Genomic DNA, 19,008 nt, shown 5'->3' with positions numbered 1-19,008 from the left:
TTATACAGTTACAAGGGGGGGCAACAAAATTCACTCCATTACAGTTAACAGAGGGCACTACCTGATATCAACCTGAACCCGAGAGTTCATTAAAAGGTTTCGTCCTTTCGTCGGCTAAAAAATAAAGTCCATTACCACTTGAAAGGCGAATGGAACATGTGTAGCGGTTTGATATGCCTAGCCTTTTTTCCTCACAGTATACTGTAGCTATCTGACGATGATTGCCCTTAATTTCTGGGAGCGAAGATGAGGAGCTAAATAATAGTCAATATCCAGGTACCTTGCGGCTCACCAGAGCAGCTAAGTGCACCGGCGGTCGACAGAGGGGCACGGCTGGCACAGTGTAAAAGGAGGCGAATAAGTGAAAAGAAGTGAGCCTCTTAGAGAGAATTCCTCAAAAAATGACAGCTCCCGATGCCGTGTGCCCAATCAGTCGATTGTTGCATTAAGTAATACCCGCTCGTGCATCAGAAAGGTATCACAGTCAGGCAGAACACACATCCACAACATACCAGCACCACCACAAGCGCACGACCAAGTCGTAACACAGCACCACACTCCACACACACACACAGACACACAGCACACCCACACACACACACACATCCCCACACACACACACACACACACACACACACACACACACACACACACACACACCACACACACACACACACACACACACACACACACACCACCTAGGTGTTTCCCTCCTGCCTAAAAGAGTTTGGCTTTCTTTGTTCATTGACCTGGTGTTGCCGGTCCCTAGAATGCAGCGGAGATAATCTCTGGCCTCCGTGTCAGATCTCTGCGTTGAGGCTCGAACATGCTCACACAGTCACTTCCGTCACTTAGCAGCATGACAGCTCCTTTTCGGTACTTTCACGAACTTGTGACCATTGCAACCAGCGCTGGCTTGTTATAAACAGCTCTTCAGTAGCTGTTCTTCGCATCTACTTCACTACACGATTGGAAAGTAGAAGAAGCAGGATGGAGGACCATCCTGCGCAGGTAATATTCCAGCCTAGCACAGTGCCTATTCCGAATTAGCGAAACACGACAAGGCGCGAAAACATCCATTAAGCCCCAAGCGGCATCCTGCCATAGGAGATGATAACTGAGAAGAGTCCAATTTGCATTTTTGCCCTTAAGTTCAAGCCAGAAATTAGTTGTGTTGCTACGCATAGCCCACCTCAATTCCTGTTACGTCTCCGCTAGCAAACAATTTGCTGCATTTGCGAACTCCACGGAATGTCAAATATTTCTCCCGGACAAGAGCGTTAATTAACACACCTTCATACAGGACTGAAATTAGTCGTTCGTGCTATTTCAGGGTGATGCTTGCTTCCATTGCAACCCAGCTACTTGGGCTGGTTGGAACAGGTGTTGAGCCAGGCTTCGAGTTCTTGACTTTCGAGTTTTCGGCGTCGAGTCCGCTCGGGTCTCCCCCAAACAGTCTATTCCAATGTCATCTGGGCGTCTGCATTTAAGTTTTGGCAAATCTCAAAGTTCAACAATTACGTGTACCCCTCCTCCCATATTTCAGCCATAGTGGTTGCTTGCCATTGTCTCATGTTAATGCTGTAAGTCGTTAAGTCCAGCTGTGGGAGTCTTTCATGGAGCTTAAAAAGAATCGGAAATAGGCTAAGACAGAGCAAATGCTCACGGGGTTCAGTCTGCCTTTTCCACCGGGACACTGATTTGAATTTACTTTTCAGCCACGGACGAATAACCTAAACACAAGCTAAATTCTACACTTGTGTTGCTTACCAGACGACAGTGTCTCTTTCTGAGTCGTCCCAGTTACAGTTTTACTTAAATCTACTTGAAATCTATGAAGAAAGACCTGAAAAATGGATTGTCTAGCAATGATCAATAACCAATTGACAGAGCTTGAAGATTTGAAAGATAATGGAAAATGTTGCCCACAATCCAGTGGTTGGAAAGCTCTTCGAGATTTACCCCTAGAAAAAGTACTCACAGCTCTAATCGCTGCCAAGGTTGCTTCTACAACAGTAAGTATTGGACTCGAGGGTGACTACTTATGTAAATTGAGATATTTCTGTTATTCATTTTTCAATATAATTTGCCAAACAGATGTGTTCACTTTGTCATTATGGTATTGTGTGTGGCTAAGGTAAAAAAAAGATTATATGATGTCAGAGGCTTGAGCAACACTGATACTGAAGTTCAATGTGACCTTTGACCTTGACCTTATTGCTGGAGACAAATGTTATTGATTGCAGTAAAGATTCGCTTTTATATGACATCACAAGGATAATAAGTATGTTTTCCCTGTGACATGCATGAGGACGATAGGGACAGTATCTGGACATTTTAAATTTGCCCACAAAAAAATTGCAAGAAATGCTAATAATTGTTATAAATGTCAAATTGATTGATTTTACTTTGGACAGGGCACATTTTACTGTAACTGAATTTGCTATTGACTCAGATCTTTCACTTTAAAACTGTCTATGCAAACAAAACCTTCGATTATCAAAGAAGGAGATAAACCAGTACAACTCTAATGCACAAGGACTACTCTGAAACAATTACGCATGACATTTCACAATACCCATTTACTGGGGAAGAACTGTGCAATGCAAGTGTGGCTAACCAGAATTACGTTAAAACCCCCCTTAGTTTTTATGCGACACGTTTCAAACTCTGTTGAATCTATTTTGGTTGTTGAATTCTTTATTTGGTTGAACTGCAGTAGGTGAAAGTGGATTTTACCATCCGGTAAAGTGTCTATACTGGTACAGGAATGACAGAATGTCGTCGCTGATCCGGTGTACTATAGCCAGAAATGCAAAAATATAATATGATTATCATTCTCTTGATGTGAATGTATTCCTGAATAGTTTACACAAAGGTAGACATATGCAATTATCCTTATTTTGCACTATTTGTAGTATAATTAATCTACCACATGGCTATATTGTACATTAACCAACCACAACGAAGGGACACATTTGGTGTGGCCGGACCGACCAAATTCTACCAATCATTTAGAGTCTATGTTTCACCAGGTTTGGACATAACAGTATAGCACCAGTAAATTACATTACAGCACCAGTAGAGTTCAGTACCATACCAGGTAAAGTATGCACGAATAATGTCAGTACATTAGTTGCAGCGGTTTCAATACAGTACTATACTGTAAATAACGACATTTTATTTGTCACATTACACATGTTCTTAGCAGCATGTTAATGCGAGCGTGTAGCGAGCTTTGCTTTCTAGTTCGACATTCAGTGAGGAACCAACGAATATCTAACCTAACAATCCACAACTACTACCTATTCAACAAGTGTAAAGGTATATTAGAATATGTACATAAAGATATATTGAATGATGTGATGGTACAGTAATGGCATAGCAAAGTGCAGTAATGGTATCGAGTACAGATAAAACATATGAGATGAGTAATGTAGATGTAAACATAAAGTGATAGTTTAAAGTGGCTAGTCGTAAACATGTATTCTAAAGAGTGCAAGATGCCAGTAGATGACATAGAGTACAGTACATACATATACTGTACATATAGTGAGGTAATGTGTAGGGTATGTAAACATTGTTATATTCTAAGTTTGGCATTGTTACTAAAGTGCGCTAGCTTGATTACATCTTTTGATCAATCTTCCAATTACATTTCATTATTAACAGTGGCTGGAGTTGAGTTCGTTATGTTTGGCCAGGCGCCACTCCAATGTTATGTGGCTGTTTAACGGTTGATGGCTTGGTGAATTAGAAGCTGGTTTCAGTCTCCTCGGTCCCTGCTTTGAATTCACCTTATCTGACCTCGCCTTTGGATTGATAGCGGGGAATCAGTCAAGTTTTGGCTCGGTGGTGTGTCCTTGATGATCTTTATGGGACTTTCTGTTACATCGGGTGGTGTCGGTGTCCGTGAGGGCAATGGTAGTTGCCGCCAGTCGATGCTGTCGCAGATCCTCACTACCTCTGGAGAGCTTACGGTTGTGTGCGAGCATTACCGTACCAGGCAGTGATAGCAGCCGAGCAGGATGCTCTCCGAATTGTTGCATCTGTAGAAGTTTCTGAGAGGCTTTTCGTACAGAGGCGAATTTCTTCATGTGCGTGAGTAAGAGGCGCCGCAGTGTGCCAGTTTGTTCGATCTTTTTCGTCGTCTGTGGAACCTATTGGACGTAGCAAATTGGATGTGGTCTAGAGGTTGTCGCTAGGTGGAGCTGATATGGTCCTTTACTAGTCCTCTCAACAGCACTCATGAATTAGACGGAAGTGCAGTCCTACGAGTACCTCTGGCGGTTAGCGTATTTTATCTCAGTTACCTCTAGCTTCTTGAACAGGACAGATGTGGCCCTTTGATGCATGTGGGAAAGCAGACTGGATAGGGATGGATGAATTTGTCCTGTGAAACACACCAGCCAGTGGTCTGCGCATGTTCTCTGAGACGCGGCTGGCGGATGCCGTTGGCCCGCGAGGCCTTGCACGAGGGTTGAGCACGTTTAAATCTTTGTTTTATCACTGGCTAGCCTAGTGAAGGAAGCCGCGGTTTTGGTTTAGCGGAGCCGTGTCAATGGGCTAGTGTTTCTTTTGTAATCGTGATGTACTGTAGACCCTCCCACATTTACCTCTTGTGTCTGACCGTTTGACTGCAACTCTACTTTGTTCATACTGATGCTTAGCTGTTGATTGCCTTGTTGAGGAATAGCTACATTGTTTGCTTTTCGTTTCATGTTTCTCCGGTCACCTTGCCCTTGGTTTAAAAGAGCAGTGGTTCGCGCTTTCAGTTTCGCTGGCGAATGCTGCCATCAATCCACGTTTATGTTGGAAATGTTTTAATAGTTGCTGTGTACGACATCGCCGATTCCACTTCTAATGAAACTCGCATCACCGAATCAGCCGTATCGTCATGTTGGACGCAAGCGGTAACATATCCCCAATCCACTGTGATCACAAGCAGTCTTCTGAAGCTGAATCATGACAGTCGGACCAGCGTGAACCAGACCTTGAGCCGGAAGCACTTGTTTTGTTTGTCTGTATGCTGGAAGCAACAAAATGAAAGACTCGGTGTCAGCTTTCCGAAGGAGGCGGCGGAGGCCTTAATATTGCGTCCCGCAAGTTAGAATAACACTGATCAGGGTTTTACTAGCCCTGGTTGCAGCCAAATCAATCGCTGATAGATTTATGAGTCTTGTTTTCAGATTTAGCCTTGTTAAAATCCCAGCTACCAATGAATGCAGCCTCCAGAGATATGTGTTACAGTTTACATAGAGTCAAATAAGTTTGTTCAGGGCCTACCGGTTGTCTGCTTGGGGGAATTTACGGCTGTCCTATGTCATTATTCCTTGTTTATAATCGAAGAGACTTTCCCTTATTGGATAATGCCCGTTCACCATTTGATTTGAGAATTTCTAATCAGTGAACAGAGACTTGAGTTCCTGATATGTGTTTATGATTCACACCACGTCTTCGTTTATCTAAGCATACCCCCCCACCACTCTTCCTTACCAGAAAGATCATTGTTTCATGCGGCGCGATGTGAAAAAACACTGGCTCACCGACTCCGATTTATGTGTCTCTGTCTGTATTTGTCAGCCATGTTCCGTTGAAGCAAAAACGTTACCCAGTCTCGTGATGTCTCTCTGAAGGCCAACCCTTGCTCGGAGTTCACAACCTTTGTGTCAAGAGACTGGACATGCCGGAGTAGTAGGCTAGGGAGTGTGCCGCAAGTGTGCTCGTGCTCCCGGAACCCTGACCAGTAAGACCGCTTTCTCTTGCCCTTTTTACGGCGACACGTTTGTTTAGGTGCGCCTGCTGGGTTCCGATTCCATTGCTGGGGAAGCCAAACATCAGTACCGCTCGGAGTCCATATTCCTGTTCGTAATGATGGTGATGTGGACGCATGCTCTATATTCAGTAGTTCTATCTCAGTATTTCACTTGTGTGCTCCTAATCTACTTATATCGGAAAATACTCTAACTCTTACCTCATACTGTTATACTCGCTCAGTACTATCCTGTGCCTATTTTGTACGTATACTGATCTCTACTGTGCTACCTACTGTACTGCACTCTGCTGTCAACTTGTGAAACATAACATTAAATGATTGGTTCATGGTTTGGTCGCCAAGCGGGGACTGAAATACATTTAAACTACTTTTCAACGTCCACGACGTTCTTGTGCTATTCGTGGTCTCAGTGGGTGAGAAGTTTTACAGTAAATAAAATGGTAGTTCTCAGTATGAGCCGTGTGAGGACATTACTGTATAGTTAGAGAGATAAGCGAGAGAGACTTGGGACGAGAGAAGAGAGAGAGAAAACAGGAGAGTGAGGGATTGGTTCCACCTGACTGTTTTCACGCTTGCTTTGACCACCTACAACAGAAAGAGAAACATAACAGTTCCACTTTCTAATACCAGGAGAGACAGTATCAGGTGACCCAACTTTTGTATGTGACTATTATAATTTTCCCTTGTACCAATTCAATTAAATAATTCCAGAATAACAGATTGTCGGTAATTCCGTACCAATTTGACAGAATTACGATTTTAATACTAGTAATGCATCAATAACCAACACTTGATAACAGTTAAAAACATATAACTAAATGGTAGGTTTACCATACTTACTCTGTGCACTTTATTATCCGCTCCCTCCTCATGAGGAGAAACATTCATTGAACATATCTTAAATACTTCAAGCACCAGCGAATGTTCTTCAATTTACAGAAGCGCAATAAATCAGTTATGATTATATTATTGGCAGTGGTCTTTACTTCAAACATATGTGTTTCTGATTGTATCTCTACTACCTTTTAAGATTTTTGGTAATAGAGGCTGATTCTCAAGACCTCCTTTCCTACCTGTTTTGACCAGAAATCAACGCCTTTGCTTATATTCCACATTTTTGTGACAACTTTTTCTTCAAAATTTAAAGGTGTTTTAATTGGAACTTTCTTACTGAGATAGAGACAGAGCATCACAATCGTATTATCATACACTGCATCGTGAGACAATGAAAGAATTGCTCTGCTTTGAAAGTTGATAAATCTTGTATAACTCACTTTTTAGACAAATGCCTACTGATGTTTTGATAGTAGTGAAGATCTCTTCTTTGTCTACCCCATTCAGCATGGTTCACACTCTTAAGCCTTAGCCCCTACCCATCTCGTTTCGAGCTTCGATACGTTCACCTCACATTGACGATCTGGCGTCTCCATGATTTAGTTTTACCTTGGATTAACATGAAAACAGCCTAACCAGCTCTCTAGGCAACCATTTCATACGCTTCTTGCAGACGTTGACTGACACCCGCTAATCATCTCAACACGTGCCTGTTACACTTTTCAGCTTAAACATTGGTAGCTAGCTAGGTAAAACACATAAGATCACACTACTGTCAACTAAGGTACTAAACAGGAACGCCTATCTAACGCTTAGCGAGGTTAAACTAACAATGAACATCGTGCCAAATCCATGTCTTTACTACCTTGCTATGAAATATGGCTGGCGCTAAACCATCCAGGTCATGTTAGTAGCTAACAAACATTAGCTCTTAACTACTGAAGAAACAGACTTGTGGATATGAATAACGTCAGCGTGGAACAGCCACTAAACAACTATCACCACTGATTTTCAACACTCGACTCCCAGAGATTGGAGAGACAAAAACTTTAACTATGCAGCTCCAACTACACGATACACACAAACAAGCAAGCCGCGTTCAACAGGATTACCAACACAAGACCGACCAGCATCAAATAGACAGAAGCCTCTGTATGGCAGACCAATTTCGACTTCTTCGCTCGCATTTCAGCCCACTTCATTATCCAGCCAAACATGGCTAGAGAAGCGATGTTGCTGCTCTTATTCTCTGCCATTCAACCACACACAAAGGCTCGCTATTTTAACCATTTTATTCGGTAGTTTACAGATGAGCATACAAGGCATTTCTGACAAAAACTAATTTTGTGATTAAAAAAATTTTTTTACGTTCAAACGGCTCTCCTGATGAAGTCATGACTTGAACATACGCCTTATAGTCCTGAATTAGTCACATGTTATAGTGATGGTAAAATGGTGAACAAACTGTATATAGGCCCTTAGGAAAATAAATATATAATAATATACTCTTAGCCTTTCATTTTGAACACCTAAATTGACTGTTACCCTTTGATGAACCTCACCATCGTTGTTTAATGTTCCTTTTCAGATAGAAATTCCCTACAAATCAAACCTTGGTAACAGTTTGATACTTTGGTTTACTAGTTCAACTCAGAGGAAAAAGCGAAATTTTAAGAGAGACATTTCCACCTACTGGAACATACAATTTGGGAAGTTAAAATCATATATTTATGTATACTTAGCTGTAGTTGTTTGTTTATATCCACTTTGGATACAGTTCCAAAAGCTTTCAATGTCAGCAGTCAAGAATTCAAGAGTATTGACTTTCAAGAAAGACACTATGATGATGCCAAAAATATATTTTTTGTTATTTGTCCCTAAAATTTAGATGTAATTTCATTTACCATACCATTATATCTCACAATTCAACTGACAATTAAGTGACACTTTGGAGGAAAATCATTGTATGACGTGTGTAGCTTAACCTAAATATTCAGGCCCAAAACAGTATTACGTAATGACAGAATGTTTAGACTGTTTCCTGTATGCAATTCACCAATTTGGTCTTTTTCTAAATAGCATCCCGATCTCTTATATGGAGGCCCGTTGGGTACTGGTTAAAAGTACGCGCACCTATTATAGGAAATAAGGTTGCCAATTGCACCATTACACAGTCGATGGGTAATAATCTTACAATCCTTCTATGTCTGTACGGAAAGTGCCTGTGTCGACGACAATGAAGAGGCTCTGTGCTTACAATCCATCATTTCAAGTAGCTAAATTACTTTTGACAGTGTCATGTAGGAGTTGTTGGGACTCGTCCTCTCGCAGGATGCAACCCCTTTCCCGCTTCCCCCCGCCAGTCCCATATTCTAGCCTGGTGTGTAGATGATCCTCTCTCTACTTTCACCGCTCCGCCCCCGCTCCGAGCATCCCGCGAACACAGCTCCTCTCTCTCCTGCACCACTGTCACGAAATTTCCAGTGCCACTGAATTTCCACACTTGCTCGCTTTCTCCTTCTCTCTCCCAATTCACCTCCTCTCTCTCTCTCCTCTCCTTCTCTCTCTCTCTCTCTCTCTCTCTCTCTCTCTCTCTCTCTTCTCTCTCTCTCTTCTCTCTCTCTACTCTCTCTCTCCCCCTGTCTCTTTCTCGTAACTGTCAAACTTAAAAGAGCAAAATAACAAAAGTGAAATGACACGCGCATTCACACTCTTCCACCTCCTCCACCTTTCCTCCTCTCTTTCCTCTTGTCATCTTTTTAAATTGCTCTCCTGTCTCTTTCTCTGTGTCCGCGAGTCGATCTGTCCCTCACTATTCATTCAGTGAAATTGAACTCACTCCAACCACAGTTTAACCAATCAACCATGCTTGAGTCCCAAAAATGCAACTCTATTCCCTTTTATAGTCAGCACACTTTCACCAGGCCCACACCGGGTCCCCATCTCAGTTATCGGAATATGGTTTAACTCTTGAGGCACACCCCATCTCATCACCCTACCCCTTCAACCCTCCTTCAAACTCCTGCTTTTCCTCCTTCACCACCCTCCATGTATGGTCCCTCTTATAGGCAATGTCTTTACATCAGTACAGTATGTTTTTGTAAAGTTTCTACTAATGAGCTGATATTACCCTACAAAACGATCGAACATGTCTATGCTAGTTGTGTTGTGTGGGAAACATTGTGTTACTTGGGTTTTTCTTTACTGGTTGTGTGGCGTGCTTTTGCGCCTCGTTTATGAGGTGTGTGTGTAGTCACCATCTTTATCGTGGCTATCTAATTTATTAATTTAGAACATGGCCAAGCATACATAATTGAAGTGCGGTCATGCTAGAGACAAAAGGGTGGACTTCCCATATTTAATCGGCATTTTCACTCCTATCTTTTCACGCTTTCCCCAATTCAGGTCCTTATATGATTGTTTCCTCCCCAAATTGCACCTTGCATTGATTGCACGTGCATTTTACCTGACCTGGAACTCTTGCTTGTGCCTTAATAGCTCTATCAATTTGTTTACACTCTCATCTCATAGCCCACGCGGGAAGAGGGGTGCTGTGAGTGTCCTACAGCACCCCTCCTGACATTTTTAAATTCATTTTTCTTTCTTTTTTCTCAAAACATGTGTACTGGGCCTTTTACTCAGTCCTTATTAGCAGACTATATAGCCGTCTTGAGTGCGAGCAAACACATTTCAGCCGATCCTCCCCCACCCCTGACAGAAAACTCATTTTGTAGTTCTTCTCCAAGCGCCACTCCCTGTCCCCCATGGTTGTGATTGTATGGTTCGGCTTCGCCAGTCTAGATTTTCATGATTAATAAATGATATATACACAAACTGAGGCTCTTTAAAGAACAGACGTGTGCATGAGATTATCCTTAGATATTATTTGCTGAGTAGTGCTACACCCAACATCCACCGTCTTATTGATGGATCTGTTGTCTATTTATTCTGCAAGATACAGTTTAAACAGAATATGCCAGTGCGTTTTAAATGTTACATCTTTATTTTTTCATTATAAAGGTGTGTTGTTTCCATTGCATGCTATACCCACAACTCAGGTGGCTTTCCTGTCAAACCTGTGTATTCGACTTACTGTTTCATGTGTTCCCCTTCACAACATGAACTTCGTTAATGTGGTAAACTGAGTTCATGTCTAGGCACAGCCCCTCTCGGCCGTGTGACAACGATATCAATGACGTAATCTACTACGTCCTGAGACACAGACACTGGCTGCAGCTAACAGAGCATTACGGTTTCGACTCTCAAATACCTTAGAGAAGGTTGTATCCCCAAATGGCACCCTGTTTCCATTATAATTTGTATGGGACCCCGGTTCAATATAAGCACACTATATGAGATAGTCAGGCCATTTCGACACAGCGGACTTCTCTCTTCTCCTTTCTCTATTCTGCTTTCTCTCTATCTTCACCCCCTTTACAGCCTGTCGCGTTCTCCTCTTTCATTCTCTCCACTCCCTTTCACTACAAGAACACTCTTGACAGTAGGAATCAAGAGCTGTGGCTATGCACCATCTTATGGCCTCTGCAACATAGTAGATGCAACACATCCAAGAAATAGCTGGAAGGCTCACAGATCATACCCCCACACGACCTTCTGTGCGCAACTCCCTTTCCCATGGATTAGGTTCCAAGAGTTATAGTAAGCCAGAGGACCTAACCTGTCAGTGTCTTAGGTTGTGTTCTGGCTAAGCGGAAGTAATAATTAGTATATCTTAACTCAAAAATATCTTCAACAACAGATGAAATTTCCCAATCCACATTAATACGAACAACTGACAACTCAATAAACTCACACAAAAACCACTATGGTCCAGAGGCTGTTAAAATTGCAAATAATTCAAACTGTAATGGCTAACAGGTCGTGTACAATACAGACAAAACCAAATGCGGAAAAAGAAATGGTTAGATCGCTGCGAGCCTCAGAAACTGCGTGCAACCGTCAACACGTCGCGAACGAACAAAGAGGATGGCTACCAAATTCTCTCCTTTCCTTTGTTTCTGAATCCATTCTTATCCCTGTCCCGGGGCTGCAAGTACATGGTATTTGTCTGTCCTATTGTTTGGGGGGTCTGTCGCGTATCGTCGTGGTTTGATTGGTGTGAGAGCAGACGTTCAAAAACAGCCTCTCCTGCGATTCTTGATCATAGGGGAATTCCAGCAGGTGCTGCCCTGTCTGCGTATGGTATATAGTATATGATTGTGTTTGTGGCCGTGATGGCGGTATACCATCCACAATACGTACCGGCTCATCAGCTGGAGCCAGTCTGCTCACAGTGGATGAGTGCGTGTGTGTCCATTTGAGTGGTGAAATGTGGTGTGCCTGCCTGAATCCGCCATGCATACATAGTTTCCTGTTGAGAACAAGTGGTGTGTGTGTGGTGCTGATGAAGGTTGGAGGGAAAACTGGTGGGTCCCTGTTGTTAATACAGCGATATTTCCCCAGTTGCAGGCCTCTCATCATCCCTTACCTTGAAGTTCCACTATTCGACTTGCCTCAAACTGAAACTCCAGTCTCTCCTTTATCATACCCTGAACATCAATTATTAAAAAACACATTCAAGACATGATTGAATGTCTGATGTCTCAATTTTGGAACTTACAGATGGATTTGGACAAAAGGATCCCTCGGTGATCGGCCATTTTTGGGGCATCAGTGTCTACTTGCAGTTCTTATGTGCTAGTTGACCACCATTTCCAAACTAAAAAAAGTAATTTTTGTCTATTTTATGAGCTATTCAGTACTCAGTCTATATTTTTTTCTCCATGATTAAAATATGCAAACACATTTTCTTACTGCCTGTATACCAGGCCGTTATCTCCATTTAGGTCAATCTTGGCGTCTGGTCAAATGCAGTAGTGTGGTATGGTAGTGACATCTTGTTGCTCCTCCCTCTGTAACTGGTATGGTAGTGACATCTTGTTTCTCCTCCCTCTGTAACTGGTATGGTAGTGACTAGGGGTGTGAATTGGGATCGTAAAAAAACACAATGTCGTTATCACAAAACTACCACTAACAGCTCCCAATCATCATCATCAAAGGGGAAACATTGCAAGTACTTAACGCAACAATGCTTTAACGTTAGTAAGAGAAAAAAAGCTAGTTTATTAACTGGAGCTGTAATGCGCAGCAACTCAAACAGAGTGAGAAAGGGAACCTCGTCTAAGTGACGAGGGAAGCAGGGGAGGGTGAGAGAAACCAAGTCGACTCGTGCTGGTAGGCTAACTTATTGCTAGTTATTTATCATCTCATCTGATTACATAGTACCTGTCTTGGTCTTGACTGCATTAAACGAAGAGAAGTTAGTTAATAACAACTCCGATCAGCCTACCTGTTGGCTATTGGTGTTGTAGCCTGTCCTTCTCATTTGAACTTTTAGTCATTTGAATTCCATCTTCCATTGATTAGTCTAGATACTGTATCTTCTATTAACTTGCCTAGTGACGGTTTGATGGCTTCTAATTGGATGAAAACAACAAGTTACACGAGCCACTCTCGTGAAAAGAGGAAAGCGTGATGTAGACCATCTGCATTGTGAATTCACTTGGAATTTTACAAAATGTTCTTATCGTGTTAACGGAAAACCGATAAGGAAAATAGTTTTTTAAACATTAAGAAAAATTGTCCAGTTGTCACATACCTAGTAGTGACAGCATGTTGCTCCTCCCTCTGTAGGAGCGCTGTCTCTCCCCGGAGGCATTCTCCACTGTGTTTATGTTGCCCCTCTTTCTGTATGTTACTGGAACTTATGTTGCTCTTTTCTCTGTGTGCTACTGTAACTGTTATGATGACTGCATTGCTCCTCCCATCTCTAGGAGCGCTGTATCTCCCCAGCCATGAGGAGGCGATGTTTGGCTCTCATCTCATCCTTCTCCACAGCCATGCTCATTCTGTCCAACCTCATCTTCCTTGGGGAAAACCATGTCGGCAGGATCATGTGGAAGAGGGTCTTTATACAAGGTGAGTTATCTACTATATCAACCCAAGAATATCCCCATCTTCCCTGACATTCTGTGGTACTCTGGATTGACCACTGGCTTTCTTTCGATTGAGTTCCCAGTAGAATGACTGATTCCGTCCCTACAAATCAGTGAGGACAAAAATCCTCACTGTGGCCTCCCGGGTGGCGCAGTGGTCTAGCTGTGCCACCAGAAACTCTGGGTTCGAGCCCAGGCTCTGTCGCAGCCAGCCGCGACCGGGAGGCCAATGTGGCGGCGCACGATTGGCCCAGCGTCGTCCGGGTTAGGGAGGGTTTGGCCGGCAGGGATATCCTTGTCTCATCGCGCACTAGCGACTCCTGTGGCGGGCCGGGCGCAGTGCATGCTGACCAGGTCGCTAGGTGTACGGTGTTTCCTCCAACACATTGGTGCGGCTGGCTTCCGGGTTGGATGCGAGCTGTGTTAAGAAGCAGTGCGGCTTGGTTGGGTTGTGTTTCGGAGGACGCATGGCTCTCGACCTTCGCCTCTCCCGAGTCCGTACAGGAGATGCAGCGATGAGACAAGAAAGTAACTACTAACAATTGGATACCACAAAATTGGGGAGAAAAAGGGGGTAAAAAAAAATCCTCACTGTTCTTATTTTTTTATAGTATTACATAAGGGTTTTAGATCTGAGGTTGTGGTTGTGTTGAATGTGTTCCCCAAAAATGTGATGGCACAGTCCCTTTACGAAGCATGAAAACTAATGACGATTAGATGCGTTCACACACACAACACACGGAGCCATTTTCCCTCCTGCCTAAAATAGTTTGGCTTCTGTTGGTTACTATTGACCTGGATGTTGCTTTGTGCTCCACCTAGAGAATAATCCTTTGGAAACACTGCAGCATACATAGTTCTCTAACCAGATGGTCTGGCTTACCACCACCACCTCTGGTTTAACGCCCAAATTACACCCTATTTCCTATATAGTACACTACTTTTGACCAGGGTCCATAGAGCTCTGGTCATAAGTAGTGCATTATAAATGCAATAGGATGTCATTTGGGATACGGCATTGGTCTGGCAGCAACATACAGTACTGCAGGACAGTTGCCCACCCTGCTGCACCTTCCACTGATTCCACTTGTTGAGATGGACTACCATCACACACATACACAGACACGAACAGAAGCACGCAAACACACACCTGACACCCACACACACTACCAATTCACTTCTGGCAGAAGCTCCATATTCCCAGATGTTCTTCATTTTCCAATCCAAGCTTCCACAACATCCATTCTCTGCCAACTGAGGTGGTAGAATTGCTTGGGAGTCAAGCTTATTCTCATCGTAACTCGACCCTTTCTCAAAGAGTGTAGCCCAGCCACTGACATGGAGATGATAGCCCAGTAGTGTTCAACGGAAAAGTTGCGCTCTCCCCTTCACACACCCCTCTTTTTGGAGTTTGTATTCCAATGACTATCACAAATGCCTGGCTCTAACCTTGTAGTGTGGGTCTGATCTTGCCACATCATGACATTAGAGTTTACCCTATTCTCCATCAGTAGCCCCTTCCCTAGGACTCTACCTGCATCCCTCCCTCTCCCTCTTCCTGTGTCACAAAGTGCATCACAAGCAGGTAATTATACCTTGCAGACAATAACATTGTCTCTCACCGGCAGAGCAAAGGAACCATTCTATAGGCCCAGGTCAAAAGTAGTGCACTATAAAGGGAATAAGGTGTCATTTAGGACAGAATCAGAGTCATCTCAGAGTAGGAGTGCTGGATCAGATCCCAGCCTGTCCATATAATCTTATTCATTATGATATAAAAGGCGAAATTGATCCTAGATCAACACTCCTACTCTAAGATGCTTTGTGGATATGGGCCCTGGTCTCAGTATGAACCTATCTATTTCTAGTGGATGTGATTACTGGGTGCGGTAGGGGGCATAGATACAGTATCATAAGAGCCATCATCATAGGTGTGATCACACCTCTATACTGTAAGCTCTCTGTAAGAAGTGATTGTCCCATTAATTATTTTGTTCGTCTTTTTTTAATCTCGTAAAGTGTATAAGCCCTAAATGCACTTTAAATAAACTTTGAATTCACTTCATTGTGTCAGTGAGGTAATGGTACTAAAAAGAGAGACTCCTGCTCTGAAGATTCTAACACAAAGTGCACATACCTTTATCCTAGTGAGAGCTCTTTTCATTCACATTGTCTAAACTACACTTTCCAGACCCTTGTTCCTTCACACAACTATTCAGGTGGTAATTTCTCACGGAACCCTGCTCTTCTCCAATAATATATCTTTGTGGTTCCAAAAACAGCTTTCGTGTACTATGTAATGCCAGTCTACGTAACGAGGCTACATTGACTCTCTGGTATAAAACCCCCCACCCCACCCCCCCCCAGGGTTCACCACGGAAGTTCCACAGCATCAGACTGGATGACCAAAATCTATTCTCTCATACTGTACCCTGATCACACGCCTCCTACTATTTTTTGTCAGGAAATCGATTTATCTTTCTGATAGAAGCGGACTGACTAGAGAGAACCACCACTCTAGCAGCCAAACTAACATCACAAACACCTAGACAAGCCAACTGACCCATTACAACGGTACAAACCCCTAGACAAAACCAAAAAACACATACTATCGCATGTTCCACAACCCTGTCTAACTATTAAAGTAGATGAAAGTGATAATATATAAACAAACGAAATAACTAGGAGAAGGCCAGGCGCCTGTGGACAAATGTAATGGAATCTATCTATCAACTTCTCGAGAAATCATACAATATCAAACTACACCAAATTGATAAAATGGAACTATCTATGTAAAATCCTTTAAGATCATTAACGTCAAACACCATTGATAATGCGAAACTAATAATATACCCCAGTCTAACAACACCACATGTGAATGGATCACTAATTATATACCCCAGGTTCTAACTAAAATATTCTACACATGTTAATGACCGAACCATCTCTATAAAGTCCCAAGAGTAGGTCCCTTAAACACGCACCACATGTAATGGACTATACAACCCAGTCTAAAACCAGCACCAATGTATATTATTTGGAACTATATAAACCCACAGCTCAATAAATATCAGCACCATGTCAATGGTAAATCTATATACCTCACAAGACCCAGCCATATGTTCTTAAACAAACAACAGTGGTGCTAATGGGAATCTATAACTCTTAACTCTCCTACGTCTAAGACGAGTGCAACCACTAGTAATGAGAACAAACACTAATATACACTCTTCCTGTTTCTACCATTAGCTACCAGGTGCTAAATATGCGGCAAGCTATGATGAAAGACCACCTAGTCTACGATACCAAGCCCATACCAGTGTTACATGGATGGAACCTATATCAACCCCCAGACTCGCTCTAACAAATCCACCAATGATAAACTCCGGACACTAATCAATCAGAACCCCAGTCTAAACTAAGCTAAGCCACTGTAATGTGAGAGCTATATAAACATCCCTCAGTGCTAAGTCATCTATGGCACCACATGTGTTGATCTACTGACTATATAGAGACGCATGGCAGTCTAAACAATACCCTGCAACTGTGGTAAGGATGACCTATGACTTTCTAATCCCGTCCAGCTTCGTAACGTCCTACTTCTGGTGGATTCTGGACTGGTGGCCGCACCATAATTTGGAATCTCATATAACTCCGCTGCAGTCCTAAGCTAGTGCACTCCATGTACATGGAGGATATACGCGAATGATAATAACCCTCGGCAGGCGTCAAACATGCCACATTAATGGACTGAGCGTATGAGTACAATCCCTCCAGTGGCTTGAGAGCAAGCACCTGCGAACTGGTGTAGGAGTGGTACATACGTGATATACTACCCGCAGAGTCTAATTGCACGTGACTGAGTGGTGAAATTGTACATCGATGACTCTAACCCTCGAGCCTGTGAGACTAGCCATGACTGACATATGGTTAAGAACTTCTACTATAAACCCCAGTCTCACGAAACACTCAGTGGCTCAATGGAACCGATACTCTATATGACTATGGCGCGCGCAGTTCTAACTGACACTGCAGCGGATGTGTGAAATATCTGGAACATTCGTTATTAAGTGCAAGCCATCGTGCTAAGACTGTACTCGTGAAACTCCATTCACCATGTAATGGAACTGGTAGGACTATATACCCCGAGTGCTAGTACTATCGACCATGTATCTTGGGAGATGACCATTTATACGAAGCGCCCAGTCTATGGACAAACCACCATGTAAAACCTTGAGAACCTAATATGAGACCCCGAGTTCCTAATGGTCGCTGAGGCAATTGCATCGACCATCTTACATCGGTGGGAGAACATTACTGAGCAACAGCACCTCAGGTCTTGCAAAAGCATCACACCATGTAAGTAGACTATCATATTTTCGCCCTTAGTATCTTACTTAATGGGTCAAGGGCAAACCATGTGTTATTGAGACTACTATTACAAGGCTTCCATGTTGCTAACAAGCATCCGATGGGTAATTTGTGAGCAATCTATTTATCAAACCCAGCTCTACACCGAGTAGACACACTCATTTTTGAACAATGGGGACACTATATGAAACCGGCAGGTGGCTACCTAGACCACGCGGAGCCATGATAACAATTCGGTGGAACTTATGGTACTCACGACCCAGTCTATGTAGGACCAAACAAGTCCACTTCCGTAATATGCCGCAACTTATATCTAAATGCACCCCAGCGGTCGGTACACACTATGTCCTTCCCACTAGCTTCTCAAAATGGAAATTTAACTATTTAGCCAAAAAAACCCCACGTCTAAAACATAAACACGCAATGAGTCTTAAGTCGGACCCACTTACTCCACATAACCTCCCACGTCTCACAACCCAAACCCATTTGTTAAATGGATACCCTACATGACTACTGACATTATACACCTTCATTTACAGCTCAACTCTAAATCACACCATGTCAATGGACATAACTAATCTAGATTAATTCCCCAGCCTTCTACATCCTTATTCAACAACCATGTCACCATGTAATGGACTCTGCATATACTAACCTCAGGGCAGTCTCACAACACCCACTTGTACAAATCAAAGCTACTTTTATCACTCCCCGTCAGTATCCTACTACCAACGACACAACACTGTCCAATCGGAATGACATTATACAACCCCAGTTCTAGGAGCGGCAAGACACATTAGGTATGTATGAGATAGACTTATTAAAACAAACAGTAAAGCGGCACCTCAGCGTGCGTAACATAGGCACCCATGTAATTGGACACCTTATCACACTCATTTCCCCACACGGTACTAAGTAATGAGCCATGTACATAAAATGGTGAGTACTTACTGATGAACCGCCAGCGGCGGGTGCTCCTGGTATAAGTCTCTAAACCTCGTCTCCTATCCTTATATCAACTAACCACCACCA

The 19,008-nt window shown here is 42.9% G+C and overlaps 1 protein-coding gene across 4 annotated transcripts in view; it reads left to right on the top strand.

Annotated features, from left to right (window-relative positions):
• Window positions 1-19,008, top strand: part of hhat (hedgehog acyltransferase) — a 216,940-nt gene that overhangs the window by 100,968 nt on the left and 96,964 nt on the right. For all 4 annotated transcript variants that reach the window (XM_070448561.1, XM_024008316.3, XM_024008315.3 and 1 more), the window contains one exon: window positions 13,444-13,588. In XM_070448561.1, the coding sequence (XP_070304662.1) occupies window positions 13,444-13,588 (145 nt within the window). The remainder of the gene's footprint in view (window positions 1-13,443; window positions 13,589-19,008) is intronic.

The sequence above is a fragment of the Salvelinus sp. IW2-2015 genome, linkage group LG18 (assembly GCF_002910315.2).
Source record: "Salvelinus sp. IW2-2015 linkage group LG18, ASM291031v2, whole genome shotgun sequence".
NCBI classification, from domain to species: domain Eukaryota; kingdom Metazoa; phylum Chordata; class Actinopteri; order Salmoniformes; family Salmonidae; genus Salvelinus; species Salvelinus sp. IW2-2015.
The sequence above is the reverse complement of the archived record's forward strand: the minus strand, read 5'-3'. Positions and strand labels throughout refer to the sequence as shown.